At 45.2% G+C, this 19,313-nt stretch overlaps 1 protein-coding gene across 4 annotated transcripts; it reads left to right on the top strand.

The window, feature by feature from the left end:
• Window positions 1-769: 769 nt before the first annotated feature.
• On the top strand, window positions 770-18,216 carry hdac8 (histone deacetylase 8). 4 transcript variants are annotated; one of them, XR_003750552.1, is made up of 12 exons: window positions 770-970; window positions 1,059-1,111; window positions 1,827-1,957; window positions 2,284-2,425; window positions 2,865-2,977; window positions 3,341-3,418; window positions 3,660-3,768; window positions 3,863-4,035; window positions 4,664-4,758; window positions 14,020-14,125; window positions 15,036-15,561; window positions 17,492-18,216. XR_003750552.1 is itself a non-coding variant. In XM_028989448.1 (11 exons), exons 1-11 carry the CDS (start codon window positions 857-859, stop codon window positions 17,512-17,514), a joined length of 1,137 nt encoding a protein of 378 aa, XP_028845281.1. In that variant the 3' UTR covers window positions 17,515-18,216. The 4 variants fall into 4 exon arrangements, 1 of the variants encoding a protein (XP_028845281.1); XR_003750551.1 differs by having other exon boundaries at window positions 15,036-15,572; XM_028989448.1 differs by lacking the exon at window positions 15,036-15,561 and having other exon boundaries at window positions 857-970.
• The last annotated feature ends 1,097 nt before the right edge of the window (window positions 18,217-19,313 follow it).

The following is a 19,313-nucleotide window of genomic DNA, read 5'->3' as shown; positions in this document are numbered from 1 at the left end:
ACACTCCTGACTGAAGGTCTTTTCTTTGTTGTATCAGGGATAGGATGAACAGCCTCTACCACTAGTGCACAGCGATGTGAAATGTAAAAACATTCACACGTCAAATTTCTATACAGTACACTATGTTGTGGACCATCTTAATCATAATTAAAGGCCACAAAGAATATTTTGATGTGTGCACCATGTGCTGTATTTCACGGTGACTGTCACGTCACTTTCTTTTTTCACTTTTTTCTACCCTGTTGCCATTAGTGAATGATGCACTAATTTTCACCTCCAATTAAATTTCTATTCCATGTACAATAAGGCTTCACGTGCAATACCTACCTCATTTCCTACATTTTCTTTTTATATTTTGTATATTGGATAGCTTTCTCATTTACACTTTTTTATAGACACCTCTGGCTCAGCAGCTGCAACATTTACATTTACAGAATTTATCAGACGTCCTTATCCAGAGCGACTTACAATCAGTAGTTACAGGGACAGTCCACCTGGAGCAACTTAGGGTTAAGTGTCTTGCTCAGGGACACATTGTTAGTAAGTGGGATTCGAACCTGGGTCTTCTGGTTCATAGGTGAGTGTGTTACCCACTTGGCTACTATCACCCACCTAATTTCATTTTACTTGTTACAAATGCTTGTTCCACAAGCATTTCCTCTCGTTTTTTTTTAATTGTTATGTAATTAAGCTTGTGTGATACGCACGGCGGTCCGGTAGGTGGCGGTAATGCGCCTGCGAGCACCGCTGTCCTATACAGTGAATTCCAGAAAGAGGAGGAAGAAGCAGCGGCTGTAGTGGCGGCTCATCATCTAGCGTACACAGCAGCGGTTCTACCTTGTTTCATTGCACTTAAATGAGTAACAATAAGGATTCAGAAGATGACAACCGCACGAAGCGAACTGTCGCTTATGTCCACAGTCGGGAATACATTGAAACATGCGACTCTCTGTCTAAAGTGCCCAATCGGGTGAGTTCGTTAGCATTAGCACGAGCGTCCAGACGATGAATGAAGTAACGCCGCGCTGCTGTTTACATGTGGGTCTTTTTTTTGTCAGGCAAGCATGGTCCATTCTCTTATAGAAGCGTACAGTTTGCTGCCACACATGAAGTAAGTGCCTGCTGATCGCTGAAATTTCACGTCGGTATCGGAAGTTTGTTCTCAGTGTAATGGACTGTCGGAAATTGACCGGAGTGGAGGAGGCAGAAGCAGGGACTCTTTTATCAGATCCGATCCTGGTACCAATACCTGGTGTCTGCAGATCGGCCAATCTAGAGTACCGAGCCTAGGCTTCTTTAAATACTGGTGTTTACTAGGAGAACTGTCTTACTGTTGGGATGAGATTCTATTGAGACTGTTATATTGTGTGTCGCTTTGTGCAAATGTATATTATAAAAAGTGCTGAATATATTTAATTGAGATATATACACACTGTATACTTTTGCCATTATATTTCTGGAAGTGCTGAAACATCTGAAACCACCATGGTGCCACTGAGCAAAGCACCGTCCCCACACACTGCTCACCGGGCGCCTGTCATGGCTGCCCACTGCTCACCAAGGGTGATGGTTAAAAACAGAGGACACATTTCCTTGGGTCACCGTGTGCTCTGTTGCAGTGTTTCACAATGACGATCACTTCATTGTCGCTGTAATTATATTTTGCGTTTGTGCTGTCACCACTCGAAACATTGGCGCTGTAGATATCGCAAGTATCTGTGGGACAAGTAACCGTAATATACCTCCATAATGATGCCGTTTTATCTTTAATGTAAGCGTTTTTTTTTTTTTTTTTCAATGCTTTAAAACCAAAAATTCTAATTCAGAGTGCTGAAGCCCCGTGTTGCAACCATGGAAGAGATGGCAGCGTTCCACACCGACTCATACCTGCAGCATCTACACAAAATCAGCCAAGATGGAGACAATGACGATCCCCAGTCTGTAGACTTTGGACTAGGTATAGTATAACTTTTTTTCAAACATCACAAGAAAACGGTAGAGTTCTCAATTTGTTCTTTTATTGGGGGGCATGAACTGGCTCCTGCATGTTACCTGCACTCCTCCTGTCTTGACAGCAGAGGGCGAACTAAAGCAACTATATCATACGACCACCCGCAGGATAAAGGCCATGTATACTTATTCTCTGTGACAGCCTGACACTGCAATATTTTACCCCTTTGAGAAAACAGATACTGTAGCCTTATGTTATGTTAATGTTGTGGGATGAATTTCACTGCTCTTGCCAACTTTTCGAGTTTTATAAACTTTGAAAAAATGTTCCAGGTTATGATTGTCCTGTGGTGGAGGGTATCTTTGACTATGCTGCCGCCGTTGGGGGTGCCACGCTGACAGCTGCTCAAGCTCTTCTGGACGGGAAGTGCGAGGTGGCCATCAATTGGGCCGGCGGCTGGCATCACGCTAAGAAGTACGAAGGGCTCGAGGAATCGCTGATAACACGCACATTCGGCTCCAAACTAAATACTGATCTTTGTTTTTGGCTCAGAGTCTGTGACTGAGTTTAATCTCGTGATACCGAGAGGGATAGTTGCATAAAACATTATTACAGAGTGAACTGCGATGAATTTGTAGATGCGGTCTGTGCTTTCATGTGGCCCTGCCATGAACACTGTTCCACACTTCGAACATCTGCTTTCATTTGTGACAGCGGGGTTCAAGTGAATGTCTGTGTGTCCCTCTCTTTCACTTCAGTTCACTTCAAAGATGCCTTTGATATGGCCATGCCAAAATAAGCAAAATAGTCAAAGGGCTTTAAAATCACATGAAAATCATAATAATCATGTCATATCAAGCAAAAAAAAAATTTGATTTGATGGTGCTTTGTTTATTTTTTCCTTATCACTCAGGGATGAGGCGTCTGGGTTCTGCTACGTGAACGATGCTGTTCTCGGCATCCTGAAACTGCGAGAGAAGCACGACAGGGTTCTCTACATCGACGTGGACCTTCACCACGGCGACGGTAACAGGACCCCTCCGTCATTAAGGCCACCATCATAATTACTGTAACAGTAACCCCCACTGGCCTGCCAAATTCAGGGGGCACAGTGCATCCAGCCAGGTGGATGAAGTGAACTGGAAGCCGCACGCCTGCGCCCAGAGGAACATCTGCACTCGCAGGCTCAATCCAGCGAAGTCTGGGGACGTTCTCCAGTAGCACACATCCATTCGTAGAGATGAGGGCGTGGCCGGGGGGGCAGATCAGAAATGTTGCCATATGAGTAATATGCTCGGCTTCTACACAATGCTGCCTCTTATTCCTGCAGCATCACAGAACCGGGCGCACCTGAGACGCTCTAACAGACACCCTTTTGTCCTCCTGCAGGGGTCGAGGATGCCTTTACCTTTACCTCCAAAGTAATGACCGTGTCACTGCACAAGTTCTCACCGGGTTTCTTCCCAGGTCAGCCCAGCTCCGCATTGTGATGTTGACTGGTCTTTTCAGTTGATTTATATACGTATAATCCGTCAAGGTGTGAGTCTGTTGCTGGTCTTATTAATCATTCAACCGGTCACCTGACATCTTTTTTTTTTTTTATACGTCTGCATATGAAACTTTAGAATACTGTTCTAAATACAGATATAGTGAAAATCTCAATCATTTTAGAACATACATGTGAAATTAAAGTAGTTCACTTCCTAAGGAACTGGGGACCTGAGTGACACAGGCCTTGGGAAAGGGCGATGGTACGCGGTCAATGTTCCCCTGGAGGATGGTATCCGTGACGATAGATACTACCAGGTTTTTACCAGGTTGGTGACTTATTGCTAGATAGTCAATGAAATTGCTCTTTGAAGAAAATTATATGCTTACATGATTTTTTTTTTTTTTTTTTTTTAAACACAGCGTCATGCAGGAAGTGCGGGCGCTGTTTAACCCGGAAGCTGTTGTAATGCAGCTGGGGGCTGACACCATGGCCGGAGACCCCATGTGCTCCTTCAACATGACCCCCGTGGGTGTGGGCAAGTGTCTCCAGTATGTGCTGGACTGGGAGCTGCCCACACTGCTGCTGGGTGGAGGTATGCTTGTGTCTGCATGTCCACTGTTTTGATGACTCCAAACGTCTTCTATTTGTTCTCCACTCGGCGTACGATATGTCCAACATGGTCTGCACCGGCCGTCCTACCGTATTTCTTTAATTGATATGATTGGCTGTGCCTGGAAGGTTGAACTTTTATCTCAACATTCAGCTTCAAGCACCCAGACCATGGCAAGCACACAATTCAGTCTGGCAACACGTGACCTCGCCCCAGTCAAGGAGCTTCAGCTGATGCCTCCAGCTTGCATGGTTAACCATGGTGAAGTCGTGGTCTGCCAATCTGACACGCCTGTTTAAACTAGTCTGGATTGGTCTGTAAAGCAATATAAAAATGTCATATATAATGTTTTGGTCTTGATGTACAACTGAAATAAGTTGTAGTTGCAGTCCTGCAAGAGGTCTGCCTGTACCTTTCACCAGGCAGCAGCCTTAGCCAGGAGCTTAATTAGTCTTTCGTTAAGTGGGGGGGGTGGGTTGGAGATTTTAGGCCATTTTAAAATAAGATCAGAACTGCAGGCCTTCTTAGCCAAGCTGCACATGAAAGGTAGTCATTACAGCAGCACAATGGAGCCTTTTTGCTGACTCCGTCGCTCTCTCTGCCGGGATAGGGGGCTATAACCTTGCCAACACGGCTCGATGTTGGGCCTATCTGACAGCCACTGTCCTGGGACAATCGTTGGCCTCAGAGATCCCGGACCACGAGGTAAGACCCCCTCACGCCCCCCTCCGCCATCTCCCGTTTCAGAGCAGATATCTTCTCTCTTCCCCGAGCTCCTTCCTTCGCCCTCGTTCTCTCTCTTCCCTCCGTCTCTGCTGAGTCACTCCCTCTAATCAAACATGTCCCACTGGCTCTCAATAAATGGGTTTGTTTTCAGGTGATTCGGGAGGGAGGGGGGTGGGGGTACGGGTGGCTTTTGGAACAATACCACTCTGTCCCCTGAGACTTACAGAGGGGCGACTTGTGATTTATTTCTGCACTTTTCCTTCCTTGGTGGAACCACGTTTGCTTTGTTTCTTTTTTGCCCCCTTCAAAATGAAACTTGATTATAAATTCCCACATAATTATCTTGGAAAAGTTTCTTTTTTTCTTTTTTTTATGTACAGTGAGGAGTGGAGGCCCCCCTCCGTCCTTGCTCTGCTCTACCCTGACAAAGAGGGTCTTTTACAGCAGCCGAGGGGGTTTTCATGGTCAACTAAATAAAAGATGCTCTTGTTTCTGACCTTTAACACATGCTTGACCCGCTGTGGCCTCATTAAGAATCTCCCTGTTGAAACAAGGGCGCACAAGAGGCCCGCTGTCGCTTAACTTAAAAACAGAATTACAAACAGGACACCGTCGACACGCAACTCAACTCTGCGGCTATGTAGCGGGGTTTGGAGAACTGTAATCACCTCCATGCTGTAGTTCCTGGTTGAAGCTGACATAGATGTGTCTTCAGTGTCTCGGACGGGAACGTTGAAGATCCCCCTGTGCAGAACAGTTGAGCATTGATTGTGGAAGGGAAGACGACACAATAGCAGTTGTAGACACAGATTATTAAATTATATGATAAAAAAACTTCAATAAATACAGTTTTTAAAATATAAACAATAAAACTTAAGTCAGCCTCTCTAAAATCAATAAAACTTATCTTTTCTTGCTCAGTTCTCTTCTATGATCTCTCGACTGAAAGCTTGGGCCTGTCTTAATAGACCTGGACCCAACCATTTACCTAACAAACTATAAATCAATCATCTATTGACAAACGTCTAACGATACAGTTTATAACATTCAAATAATCAGTTTATCATTTATACATTTCATACATTTTTAAAATACATTCACTTAATAAAATCATTTACATAGCTACCCATATTCCTCTCTCCAACTCCATGCCATGGTAAGTTCCTAGCTCCGCCCCTTCCCCAGTTCCCTGGAAAACTTATCTTTTTGCTGCTGGACTTATACCAAGAGCTATAAAAATCAATAAAATAATGACCATCATCAGGCTGCTTGGAGTGTTTAGTACCAGGAAACTGACCTTAGCTCTGTTAAAGGAATGATGAGACCAAGCCTGAATATAAGAAAAGACTGAATATAAACTAATTACCATCTTCGTGGGGTGGGGTGTGAATTGCCTTGAATACGATTGAACATCTCTGGGGAACCGACACTTCCCATCCAACCTGATGGAGCATGAGAGGTGCTGCGAAGAGGAATGAACCAAACTAGGCAAGGATAGGTGTGCCAAGCTTGCGGCAACATATTCAGAATGACTTGAGGCCGTAATTGCTGCCAAAGGTGCATAAACAAAGTATTGAGCAAAGGCTGCAAATACCTATGTACATTTTTAATATGTAATACCTTTGCCAAAACCTCAAGCGAACTTATTCACGTAGTCATTATGGGGAGTTGTGTGTCGTATTCTGTGGGGGAAAAAGAATGCATTTAATCCAGTTTCTAATACGGTTGTAACATAAAAAATTTGGGAAAAGTGATGGCCTGTGAATACTTTCCAGATGCACTGTATAATTGCTGTATGGGTGACTGCTATACTTTGTGGAACAACATTTTTTTTTTTGCCAGTCGGATAATCGCATTCTAACTGGTTAGGTACTATGGGCAAAAAGTGTCCTTCTGTAATCTTATAACGATCATAATTTTGTCATGGTCTGATTTGTGGACTGTTATGTTCAACTTGGCACAAACATGGACTTTTTAATCATTTTAGATCACTTTAGGGGAAGTGGTGGCCTAGCGGTTTAGGGAGCGGCCCCATAATCAGAAGGTTGCCGGTTCGAATCCCGATCCGCCAAGGTGCCACTGAGCAAAGCCCCGTCCCCACACACTGCTCCCCGGGCGCCCGTCATGGCTGCCCACTGCTCACCAAGGTTGATGGGTTAAATGCAGAGGACACATTTTGTTGTGTCACCGTGTGCTGCGCTGCAGTGTTTCACAATGACAGTAACTCCACTTTCGCTTGCTTTCACTTTTTATCAAAAGTAAAACAATTCAGATTATTATAAATTCTAGCACAGCAAACTGAACACCATTAACACTCCTAAGACGTGCAGTTTTGGAGAGGCTCTGGCCCAGTTTGGCCCTCACGCTTCCACGTGAGCCTCGTCCAGGGACCTATATTTCCTGGGCTGCTGCTGTCACTGTAGTCCGACATTGAGCCTTGTTATGGATTCAATGTTGCTGTTGTTTTGTCATGTGTTTAGATTCTTTTTCCGTGTTGTAAAGGCTTTTGGCACAGTCTTACTGTAAGGAACCCGAGCTCTGCACGAAGACAAAAACAGGAAAACCGAGACGCGGAAAAGTGCGAGAATTGTTGCATACACGGTTCGTTTGGGTGTTTTCAGGGTGATGCTTCTTTCCCAGCTGCCACAGCCCTGCACAGAATGTCCTGACCCTACCCACAGTCCCGTTCTGCTGCTGCTGGCTGGGTAGGAGAACTGAATCAGCTCTCTCTCTCCCCCCCCCCACTCACTTTTTGTTCCCCTCTCTTCCCCAGCCATCAAAGAGCAGCGGCACACACACACTCACACACACACTCTCTTTATCTATGGACAGACCCCCTTCAGTCACTCAGCACTTCTGTTATTGTGTGTCCATCCATTCCAAACCAAAAAAAAAACATTTATCTGTGGCAAAGAGAAGAAGGATTAAAAAACGAAGGTGAGCGAGAGAAAGGATGAGGAGGGGAATAAAGAGGAGTGAGAGAATTACCGTAGAAAGCCTGGCTAGATACACACACACACAGACAGTTCCAGAACAAATGATCTCTCAGACATATACTCCCAAATACACCCGCATTTCTGTCTCTCGCTGTCTCAAAGTTGAATACCGCTTCTGTGGTCCTCAAACACAGACAAACTCTCTAAACACACACGACAATGCGGCGCAGACAGACAGCCGTGAACACACACAGCGGGGTCTTTGAGAGCAACGGGGATGAAGGAATGCCCTTCGCTCGGAGTGGTGGCCTCTGGACACTTCAGAGTCCCTCGGCGCAGCTGCTTTTTCCCCGTTTTGTCGGCTCGTTGTTCGGGGGGCTTTGTTGGCCCTTCTGTGCCGGAGATTTACCCGTCACTGCCGATAACCCATCGTTGCGAACTCGGGCCGGCTCTTCAGTCCTCGTCCGCCTGATGGGATTACCAGGAAAAACGCTGCATTCAATCAAGCCGTAGCACATTCCCTGGAATTACCAAGAGGGGGACAAACACACGACTTATCAAACAGAAGTGATCTGCGCAAATGTGACTGCAGTGTGAACTGACAGATTGAATATCCCCACACGATGCGTTTCGTACGTCACCAAAGCGTGCCCGTGTGTGCCTTTGTCCCAAAAGGTGTCTTTGAATCATGCACAAGTGGGAGTAAATGGTACATTCATCACTGATTCAAGTAGAAAAGGATGGAGGTCACATATAGAAGCTACAGTTACAAGTGAATTATAATAAATAGTGGGAAAGGGGGTTCGGGAACTGCTTGAACTCAACACTAGAAGGTATGTATGTGTGTGTGTGTGTGTGTGTGTGTGTATATATATATATATATTTTTTTTTTTCTTCTTCTTCTTCTTCCCAAGGAAGTACTGAATTGGTAAGGAAATTCTAGACAGTCTTTCTTTTTACTGTGAAGAGCAGTTGTGTCCTCCAGAGAGGTTTTCTATTGATTTACTCTTGGGTCGGTCCGTGTGTGTGTGTGTGTGTGTGTGTGAGGTGGAAACGTCCCTCTTGTCCCACACACTCCCAAACATCTGCACATCCTCCCCTTTCTTTTTTAGCAGCGTGTTTTTTTTTTTTTTTTTGCCCATTTCCGCTCGGCTGTTCCCAGCTCTGCCCAGAGAAATAACATCCAAAAAGCCTGCCTGCCCCCCCCCCTCTCATCCTTCTCCGATTGTTTTCTGACTGCTCATCTTTTAAACGGCCAGCGAGCGAGAGATGTGGCAATTGTGTTCTGTGAAGGACGGACTGCATCATTTCCCTCCATTGTGTGAGCACTGTCAGCACTTCACTAAGTACAGACACACACACACACACACGTCGACACGTTTATGAACGGGCTGCCGCGGACGGTGGTGTCCGAAGCTCCCGAAAGTCGCGTTGAGGGTTCAGATCTGTCAACCCCGACGCTGACTGATGGAAGGAAAGAAGAGAGCGAGGCGGCGGCAACCACGTCTGCTGCCTTTAGATTACATTGTGCGAATGGCATCTAAAGAGTGTGTGTGTGTGTGTGTGTGTGTGTGTGTGTGTGTGTTAGTTACGTAGCAGCTTTACAACAACACGGAAAACGAGAAGAGTCATGTTCAAAATGCCAGACATTGTATATGTTTTAATGGTGATGGGAAAGATGGGAAATATTTAATAGGAAAACTGACCGCAAGATGGTTTATCATTTGCTGTTGGCCACAGAGATTGAGTTCAGCGTTGAAATAACCACATATTCCCATAGAGATGTGTAAACAAACCATCGAAGACGATAAAAGCGTTAATTTCAGCCGGGTGGACTGGATAAAAAAAAAAAAATTAATTGTAGAAGAAGCCAATTTTATCATCAGACAACCGCATTCATGCTTAAAGGCATGTGGAGTGTGTGTGTGTGTGTGTGTGTGTGTGTGTGTGTGTGTGTGTGTGTGCGCAGCAGACAGGGATAGCTCACAATGAGACAGGTGGTGTCCCAGAGGAAGTTGTAAAGTTGGGTGGCGTATTGTCTGTCTCGCCTCCTGTTCTGCTTGCGGACACGGAATTGCCTTGTCGGCGGGCGTTTGTGTTTGTAGAAACATATGAAAATCACGCTCACTTTTCCTTTGTTCTGCATCCATTATTGTTGTGTTGATATTGGGATCTCGATCGATTGGCTCTACAAAACTGTCTACACTTTGTTTTTTCCTATTCTGTACTACCTAAAATTCCAAATATAGCTAAACTAAAGAATAATGTTGATTCCGATCACAATGACACCATCAGCTACCGTGCCGGGGAATTTAGGCAACCATGTGACTCTAAAAAAGGCTCAAGTGTCAGAGTTGTTGCCGCCCCCCCTGCTCCCGAGGCTGGCTTGAGATGTTCCCGTCTTTAAAATGTGCGGCGTGCTGGGATATCAGCGAGTTCAGTCTGTGCCGAAGAGGGATGATTTAGAGGCTGGAAGCCGCAGCTCTGTCCAGCGTCGTCCTTCCTCAGGCGACTTGGCAGGACAAGTAACTTCATGCAAACATTTTAACCTGGTTAAAAAAGAAGAAAAAAAAGTGTTTCTTCAACTAATGATTACAGTTCCTGGCTGTTCTTTTTTTTTTTAATTTTTTTTATGGAGTGGTGCTGAAACAGACGATGAGCAGTGACGAGTGACACCAGGAACTCCAGACACAATGGGCTGCCTTTCCCTGTTTTTGTCTCCCCGTGTTAAATGTCTTGCCTTGCAAATGATCATTATCTTGTTATTCTTTGGTTTGATATATATATATATGTGTGTGTGTGTGTGTGTCTGTGTGTGTGTGTGTATATATATATATATATGTATAATTATTTTTTTTATTTTATTTTTTTCTCCCACATATTCACACACACACATATATATACAGGGTGGGTCATTTATATGGATACACCTTAATAAAATGGGAATGGTTGGTGACATTGAACACAATTTATAAGTGGTCAGAAACTTGTAAATAACTCATGAAAGAAGTTACGTTAAAACCACACCATTGTTTTTCTTGTGAAATTACCAATAAATTTGATGAGTCACATGACCCTCTTCCTATTGAAAAAACAAAAGTTGGATCCAAGATGACCAACTTAAAAATGGCCACTATGGTCACCACCCATCTGGAAAAGTTTGCCCCCTCACATATACTAATGTGCCACAAACAGGACGTTAATATCACCAACCATTCCCATTTTATTAAGGTGTGGCTGTGTGTGTGTGTGTGTGTGTGTGTGTGTGTGTGTGTATATATATATATATATTGCACACCTTTGGAAAACCAATTTCCTTCAATGCTTGACTTATCAGCATTATATAAATGAATGGATGGATTGATAATAAAAGGGGAAAACTTCACTCTGGAAAGACAGTGGCCCATAGCCTGATGACGAAATGGTGATTTGAGCAATGGTATTCAGTTCTAAATTTATACACCGATATCAAGATACCGAGGGCGATGTTCTATTTAAGTAAATGTTTATGGAGCTTTGTTTGAAATGGATCTCCTGATTGGCCGACCCTTCATGCATTTCCGCCGTTTTTCCGTTAGTTCTTTGTTTTTGTGTATTCGTTTTAATCCCGTTCCTTGTGTTTTTGGAAAATTCTGTCCCCTTGCATAATTGCCGGAGGGGCACATAGTACCAAGACGCCCAATGCTGTTAGATTGGATTCTGGGAAATATCCTGCACTTCCCCAGCACTTCCTCCTTTTGCTGGTGCGGGGCGTGTCGAGCTGCCAGCTTATCTGGAGAGCGGCCGGCTCCCAAACCCGGCAGCCCCGAAGAAATAACGGAAACGCGAGCGCAGGAAATCAAGGGCCGCCGGGCAGGAGTGTCACTTCTCCGGGGGTGGGAGATGAAGGGTCAGAGGTCAGGGAGAAGCCGCCAGGGTAGATGAGCGGTGCTAAAAGAGACAATGAGCAGGGATGAGTGACACCGGGAACTTTGAACTCCAGACCGAACGGGGTTTTTTTTTTTTTACTTTTTTGGACTTTATTGTGTTAATTTGCTTGCCTCGCACATGGTCGTTATCTGATTTATTGTTTCATCGTGGGGATTATTTGCCTAAATATTTCACCTATCTTTTCCTCCCTTGCGTTACGTCTACGTAGTGGAGGTCTTTTTGGAGCTGGATGTAATTCTTGCCACCTTTTCCCTGGGTGAGATGGGAGTGGGGAGGCCTTCAGAAATCTCAAGGTCTTAAAGTCTTAAATGTGATGTGACCACCATCACGAAAATGCCAAAAGGAGGGAAATATCTATCGGGGTGGTGGTAGCCTAGTGGGTTAGACACTCGCACCATGAACCAGAAGAGCACAGGTTCAAACCCCACTTACTACCATTCTAAGCAGGGGTCTTCAGGTGGACTGTCCCTGTAACTACTCATTGCAAGTTACGCTGGATAAGGACAGGGGCAGTGGTGGCCTAGCGTTTAAGGAAGCGGCCCCATAATCAGAAAGTTGCCGGTTCGAATCCCCATCTGCCAAGGTGCCACTGAGGTGCCACTGAGCAAAGCACCGTCCCCACACACTGCTCCCCGGGCGCCTGTCATGGCTGCCCACTGTTCACTCAGTGTGATGGGTTAAATGCAGAGGTCAAATTTCACTGTGTGTGCTGTGCTGCTGTGTATCACATGTGACAATCACTTCGCTTTTTAAGGACGTCTGATAAAATGCCTTTATGTACACTTGAAGTCTATTCGAGTACCATGCCTGCTTGAGGCTATGTTGGCTTGGTAATGGTGGTAGTAGCCTAGTGGGTAACACACTCGCCTATGAACCGGAAGACCCAGGTTCAAATCCCACTTACTACCATTGTGTCCCTGAGCAAGACGTTGGATAATTTAAGTGTCTCCAGTTCCAGCACATCACTAACAGTTCCAGTAGAGCCTGAAATGTTATGTAAGTTTTTTTTTTTTTTTTTCTTAATATCACCCTATCCTCAAGGACATTGTGATCTTTAAAAGTGCAGTTATCCTGCCTGAAAGATGCTAGTTTCTCTTTTAATTTCTGACCAATCCCACCCCCACTCCCACCTGTTACTGCATCAGTCAATGGTTCCACCTCAGCCCTGTAGACCAAAGGCCCTGCAGGTTTTTTGTACAGCCATTCTGCTTTCTTGTGTGCCCACACGCATACACATTTACATGCCCCCCCCAGCCCACTTTCTCGCTCTCTCTTTCTCTCTCTCTCTCTCTCTCGATTTCAAAGAGACCTCCATGCGGTCCAAAGCAAACAGCCGGACTGCTGAGCCCTCTGCGCCATCGCAGTCAGATCTGTGCTGGGGAGCTCGGGTTCATGGGAAAAAATGGAAGCGAGATCCTGCGCCCCGTCCCCTCTCGGGGTGTGCGCATGTGAGCGAGAATACAGACGTGTTCTGTAATCCCCCGTATGTCGGACCGCCCTGGGGCCGGAGGTTGGCCGCGTAAACAAAAATGGAGATAATTGAAAGCAGAGAAGCTTCGGCCTGCGCGCCGCGTCACTTGCACGTTTCCATCGCCTGCTGTAGGACCCGAGCGCACCGGCCCTCGGTGCATCAAGACCGCCAGTGGCGGTCCGACTGGCAAAGCGTGGGAAAAAACGGCTTTGTTATTAATTGCGACCATTCGCGGACCGAAAAAAAGAAGGTTTGACTCCTTTTGGCCGCCTTTGTTGAGGTCAAATTAAGGCCGGGATGCATCTAGGGTTTAATATGAGCACTGGGAAGAGAACTCGCCTGCCTGCCGTGTGTGTGTGTGTGTGTGTGTGTGTGTGTGTGTGTGTGTGTGAGAGAGTGAAGCAATGTGGAGTATGCATTCTGTTAGTAGACTGGATGACCACAAGTCCCAGAAGAATCCAAAGGCATGCTGGGCTTTTCCCTGTGAGATACGTCTGCACTGGCTTTTTAAGGAGGCTACGGCAAGGGTTCGAACGGTTGCACTTGTTGGATGTACAGTTCAGCAGACGTATGAACTCTTTTTAAACCATAGAGATGCACAGATGTGTGTTTGTGTGTGTGTGTTGTGGCGTGGCCAATCCCTGCCCTTTTCAATGTGTAATTATTTATGGCAAGCAGAACACGATCTTTAATGATATTTTTATATTTTTCATAGTTTAAAGTAGGAGGAGCCCAACGGATTGACGGCTCTCAAACCCGATTGCTCCGTAGCGTGTGGCGTAACTGTTGCTGCTTTTTGTTTTCTCTCACTGTAAACAGTCGTGTAGGTCGGGAAGCTGGAGTTTTCCAGACTCCCGGCCGGATTGACGCACTTCTCATCCCTGTGCTGTGTTCCCCATCCAGTTCTTTACAGAGTACGGACCTGACTACTCCTTGGAGGTCAGTCCGAGCTGCAGACCCGACCACAACCACGCCCAGCAGCTGGAGCGGGTCGTCACTGCCATCAAAGGTAATCGCCATGACGCCTGCCAGAGCTCTACCACACAGTACTGCCACATACAGTACACACATGTGGTATGTGTTCTTTCTCAAAACACACATACGGACTTTGCCATCATACCTCAGATGGGACTACTTTTCGTTGGCCCTGAGGGGCCTGTCAGGACGTCCAGGCCGTGGCTGTGTTTATTTAGACATCCTCTAGTGTGTGACATGATGGTGTATTCACTCACTGGCCTCTTAGGTGGGTCACATCCCTTCTTTTCAACCCCCCCATTAAACACACACACCATGGGACCTTCCCCAGGGACAGGTAGTGTGATGCTGCGTTGAGTTGGTGTCACTGTTTGGGCGACTGTGGTCCACATCTCAAAATATCCAGCCGGCAGCTAGCTGTCTGTCTGTCTGTCTGTCTGTGTCTGGATGGAGGGATGGAGGGAGGGAGGGAGTTAAATCAATTGGTGTCAGTAGACTAGTGGGTAATGCACTCACCTATGGACCAGAAGACCCAGGTTCAAACCCCACTTACTACCATTGCGTCCCTGAGGAAGACAAGGGGGACTGTCCCTGTAATTACTGATTGTAAGATGCTCTGAATAAGGGCGTCTGATAAATACCGTACATGTAAAATGTCTTGAAATCCTTGTCTGGGGTACGGGTGATGGTTAACACCACACACACTATTGTATTGTGGCTTCATCCACTATGACATGCGTTTCTGTGTGTATGTATTATGTGTATGAATGGAGACCCCCATCTCACTCCCTGACCCACTCCTCACTCCCAGTGTGTGTGTTTGTGTGCAGTGGGAGTGTGAGTGTGAGTGTGGAATGTCTGCTCCAGCCTTTCTTCTGCAGCTGGGGGAGGTTGGTGGTGGTTTTGGGTTGGGCGGTGGGGGGCTCATGTCTGCACTGCTTCAGTTCCTCAGAGGGACGGGGGTTCAGGCGGAGGGGAGCAGATGAAAACGAAGGCCCTCGGAGAGACAAGCTAAACGGCGAACTTGTGCCCGCTCTCTCCACCACATCTGCTCACTTAGTGCCCCATCAAACACACGACATCTAAATATATACAGTTCTGTAAAATAAATAAAATTACAAAGCCACCATGTACATTATTTGTTGATTTCAGACACCAAATCATCGTATTATGAGCTGGATGATTTCCTGTCTGAGCCACCAGTAAAACTAATAGCTTCCAATCAAGTGCACACGCAAAAAAGCGAGAAACTGTCATTTTTCGCACATCGATTACCTTATGCCTGTGTAAAATATACCATGTTCTGCCTCTACTGATCATCTGATTCAACAAATAAATAGAAGCTGTACATTACTGTACATTTTCTTCAACCCGGTGACATTTTTTTCCTCCCTTTTCAGTGGTGGCCTAGCGGTTAAGGAAGCGGCCCCGTAATCAGAAGGTTGCCGGTTCGAATCCCGACCCGCCAAGGTGCCACTGAGGTGCTACTGAGCAAAGCACCGTCCCCACACACTGCTCCCTGGGCGCCTGTCATGGCTGCCCACTGCTCACACAGGGTGATGGTTAAATGCAGAGAACAAATTTCACTGTGTGCACCGTGTGCTGTGTAGCACAATTGACAATCACTTCACTTTCTTTCTTTCTTTTCTTGTTCGACTTTTTACATTTAGTTTCATTGTGCTGTGTGGCTCTTTACATCAGTACTTTATTAGATGCTCGTGTGTCTTTGTGTGTGTGTGTGTGTGTGTGGAAGGGACGTCCTGCAGACATGTTTACTGTGCTGTGTGTGTTTACCGTATGGTAAACATCACTCCTTCAACTCAAACTTTATTTGCTCAATACACATGGATACGTGTGTGTGTGTGTGATTGAGAGAGTGTGTGTGTGCACCTCATCTACATCTGGACACTTTGAGGCAAAAGTTGTCAGAAAAGAGTGAAAATGCGATCCGACCTCTTTTCCACGCTTATAAACCTGATTACAGCTGATCAGCACAGACTTTCACCTCCACTGACCTGCTGGATGGTCAGTCCGATGTAGTCGTAATGGGAACGCTCTTTTCGCAGCGCGTATTCTTTATTAGCTGATAGGGGCCAGTCGTGTGATAGAGGCGGGCAGGATGCGGTGTAACAGCTGGGCAGCTTGTGCCCCTCCGGGCCAGTTGGCACGGCACCCGTGATTATGAAGAATTATTGTATCATTACATATCTTGCAAAAAAAAAAAAAAAAGTCGGGTTGTTATGGACCTTTTTTATTTTTTGTGTTTAATTAAAATAAGGAAAGTGGCAGGTTAGCTGTGGTTAAAGATGCTGTTTTGCTCCTTTACCGCCGGCACATTCATTCATTCCGACCGGCAATTAAACTGTTCTCTTCAGCATTATGCGGCTTTTAAACCCAGTTATCAGCCAAACGTGCCGCCTAACGAGAATTGTGGCGACCGTAATTAATCCGGCGTCCGGCCCGCTCGGGTTGGTTAAGACCGGCGGTTTAATCAGGATTTAGATCATTTCCTCTGGGTGTCCTCGAGCAGATTTTTGGAGAGACTTCAGTGTCTCTTCAGAGAAAGTCATCACACCGCTAATGTGTCTGCTGACACGTAATTAAACCCCGATTTTTAATTAAGACTCTGCTGCGGTGGCGCAGTCTATTTCCGTCCGGTTTAGGAGGAAAAAGATGGGAAGGCGGAGTTGACTGGCCGCTTGTCGTGTACCCAGGGACAGATTGCTCGTTTTAGGGGGGCAAATGCTGTCCGTCCCCCCCCAGGGTGGGGTTTAAGGAGCTGAGATTGATTAGCGCAGGTAATAAAGAGCGGCAGTGGCAGCATTTCTCCACACATCTGGGGAACATTTACAAGATGTGCTGCACCAGATTTAACCAAAATGAGGCCAAGTCAATTCGGATGGGGACCATTTTCGAAAAGACCAATCGTATTGCACCATTTCCATGCCTGTGGTGAAACAATTTGCTCGTCATCTCTAAAGTATTAAAGAAAAAAAGTATTACTGTTCATTCTGTGCTTTTAGTGTATCGAGCTTGGTAATCTTGCATTTTATAGAATATTTTTACTTTTGTATTATTTTACATTTGTAGCCTGGTCTGTCTGAATACTTGATTCTGATTGGCTGGCGGGTTTTCACTACGTGAGATCAGAGTTAAGTGTAATGCAATAGAGAGAGACTGAAGCTTTTTGCTAATTCCTCTCATCCAATGAACAGAATCAGCCACAGGAGGTCTTAATTCACTTATGGAAGAAATCTGTTACTTAGCAGCATTTTTTATTATTATTATTATTATTATTATCTCTGCATGTGTGTGTGGTGTGTTGATGTGTTTCGGTGATTCATTTTGACCCTGTTTTTTCCTCTTCTCCCCCCTCCACCCCTCCCTCGGCTGTTTACAGGGAATCTGAAGAATGTAGTTTAAGAGTGGGCCCTGCGCTCATGTTTCCAAATCAGGCCCACGGTCCTAATGAAGACAGTATGTGGGAGCCATCGCCAGAGGGGGGGCTTTGGAAAACATCACTGCACTGTTTCCAGGCCACTTTCTCCTCCTGCCCTCACCCTTTTTTTATTTAATTTTTTTTATGGGAAAATGTGTGCGCCCTTTTTTTTTAGCCATATGGGGGTAAGGAGTGGGTCAGGAAAAGTGGGATTTTGGAAAGCCATTTGGGTTTGGATTTTGGTCATCGTCATGGGGCACTAGTTCAGTATGATGTGGGGATCTGTAAAGGAACGTGTTTTAGCGGATAAACTCCCAGTGTGGGCACATTCCCTGCTCTCGTGTTCCAGTTGTTAAAAAAAAAAAAAAAAAAAACACACACACGCAGTCATTGTGCACTGCCAACACTTACAAATTTCCCATGATGCCCCCACCCCCACGGCCCCATGTTTTACTGTCTTGATCTGAAGATCTAAGTCTTTGTGCTATAAATCCTAATGGACTTTTTTTCTTCTTTTTTCGTTGAATGCATTCGTGTAATTCCCATTGAATGGTTGAGTTGTTTTTTTTTTATTGTTTTGTTTTTCTTTTGGTTCCACAAAAGTTTATGTATATGAATTTTTAAAAGATTGTTCTCTTAAGCCTTTTCATGTAAATACTTTTTGCTATTAAACATTTGAATTACAAGCCATGATTGTTTTCTCTGCCCAAAGTGAATTTTCCACTCAGGAAAGCCTGCATCCTCTTTAGAAGCCGCAACTGGAGCTTGGCATGTGTGGAACAGAGGATTCGGCTCCTGCGTGTGATCTTTATTGATTTCTGGGTGACTGTGGTCTCTCTAAATAGATTAAAGAGTACAATTTTAATTAAAAATGAGTGTAATTTTAATTAAAAGTGAAAGAACTTGTGGGTGCAATGTACATATGTTGCACGCTTTTCTCACAAATAGATCAAATTGGAGCACGTATATAATAAATAAAACAAAACTTTTTTCCTTCTAAAAATGAAATAAAACAAGAAACCCAGACAAATCTTCTTGGTAACGACGGGTTATAATCGGGTTATATGATTTCAGTGACGCTGTATGTAATGAGAGTTAGCATAACCAGATGAACATCTCTAGATTTCTCAACAATCTTTCGATTTATTGTATCCTGTCAACAGCTTAATTTGATTTCAATCGGCGAGTTACTTCTGTCCGCGTGATAAAGGTCAAAGGTTGCGGCCAGTCAATTTTAATTCTGAACAACTAATGGGTAACAAACAACACTTTTCAACCTTTAATAAATGATCGTGTGACTACATCCCTGCACCCCTTCAGGGCAGCAGGGTAATTTTGTGCTTTTTATCAGTTGGCTGGGACGGAGGGACAGAGAGGGTGTCGCGTCTTCAGATGTCTCCTTCACTCCCCTTGTCCCCACATGTGTGTAACCCGCAGGACCAGTTCGTCCGAGAAAGAAACGAGCCAGCCACACATGCGTCCCCTTCCTGTGTCTGCAGGACTGTGACATTAAGAGGCTGAATTTAGACTAAGACCAGGTCGGATTCGGGCTTTGGGAAGAAAGAAAGAAAACCCTTGTAGTGTTGAGAAACTTTACGGCTATAATGTACGATAATCGCTCCAATTCAGCTGCTGCGGGAATATTTATTCCTGTAATTTGGTGTGAGTGTTATTTAGGTTATTTGGTTGTTATTGAGTCAAGGCCCGCCTGCTGTTTCTGCTCCCCTCCCCCTGAAAAGCTGACATTTCAAGAGAACTTATCTTTCTTCCTTTTTTTATCTGT

The sequence above is a fragment of the Denticeps clupeoides genome, chromosome 1 (assembly GCF_900700375.1).
Source record: "Denticeps clupeoides chromosome 1, fDenClu1.1, whole genome shotgun sequence".
NCBI classification, from domain to species: Eukaryota; Metazoa; Chordata; class Actinopteri; order Clupeiformes; family Denticipitidae; genus Denticeps; species Denticeps clupeoides.
The sequence above is the reverse complement of the archived record's forward strand: the minus strand, read 5'-3'. Positions and strand labels throughout refer to the sequence as shown.

Excerpts from the sequence above, each read along its gene's own strand:
- hdac8 (XM_028989448.1), top strand. The coding sequence starts at position 857 with ATGAGTAACAATAAGGATTCAGAAGATGACAACCGCACGAAGCGAACT. Across the intron at positions 1,112-1,826 it reads AGTTTGCTGCCACACATGAA|AGTGCTGAAGCCCCGTGTTG; the intron begins GTAAGTGCCTGC and ends ATTCTAATTCAG. Across the intron at positions 2,978-3,340 it reads GGACCTTCACCACGGCGACG|GGGTCGAGGATGCCTTTACC; the intron begins GTAACAGGACCC and ends GTCCTCCTGCAG.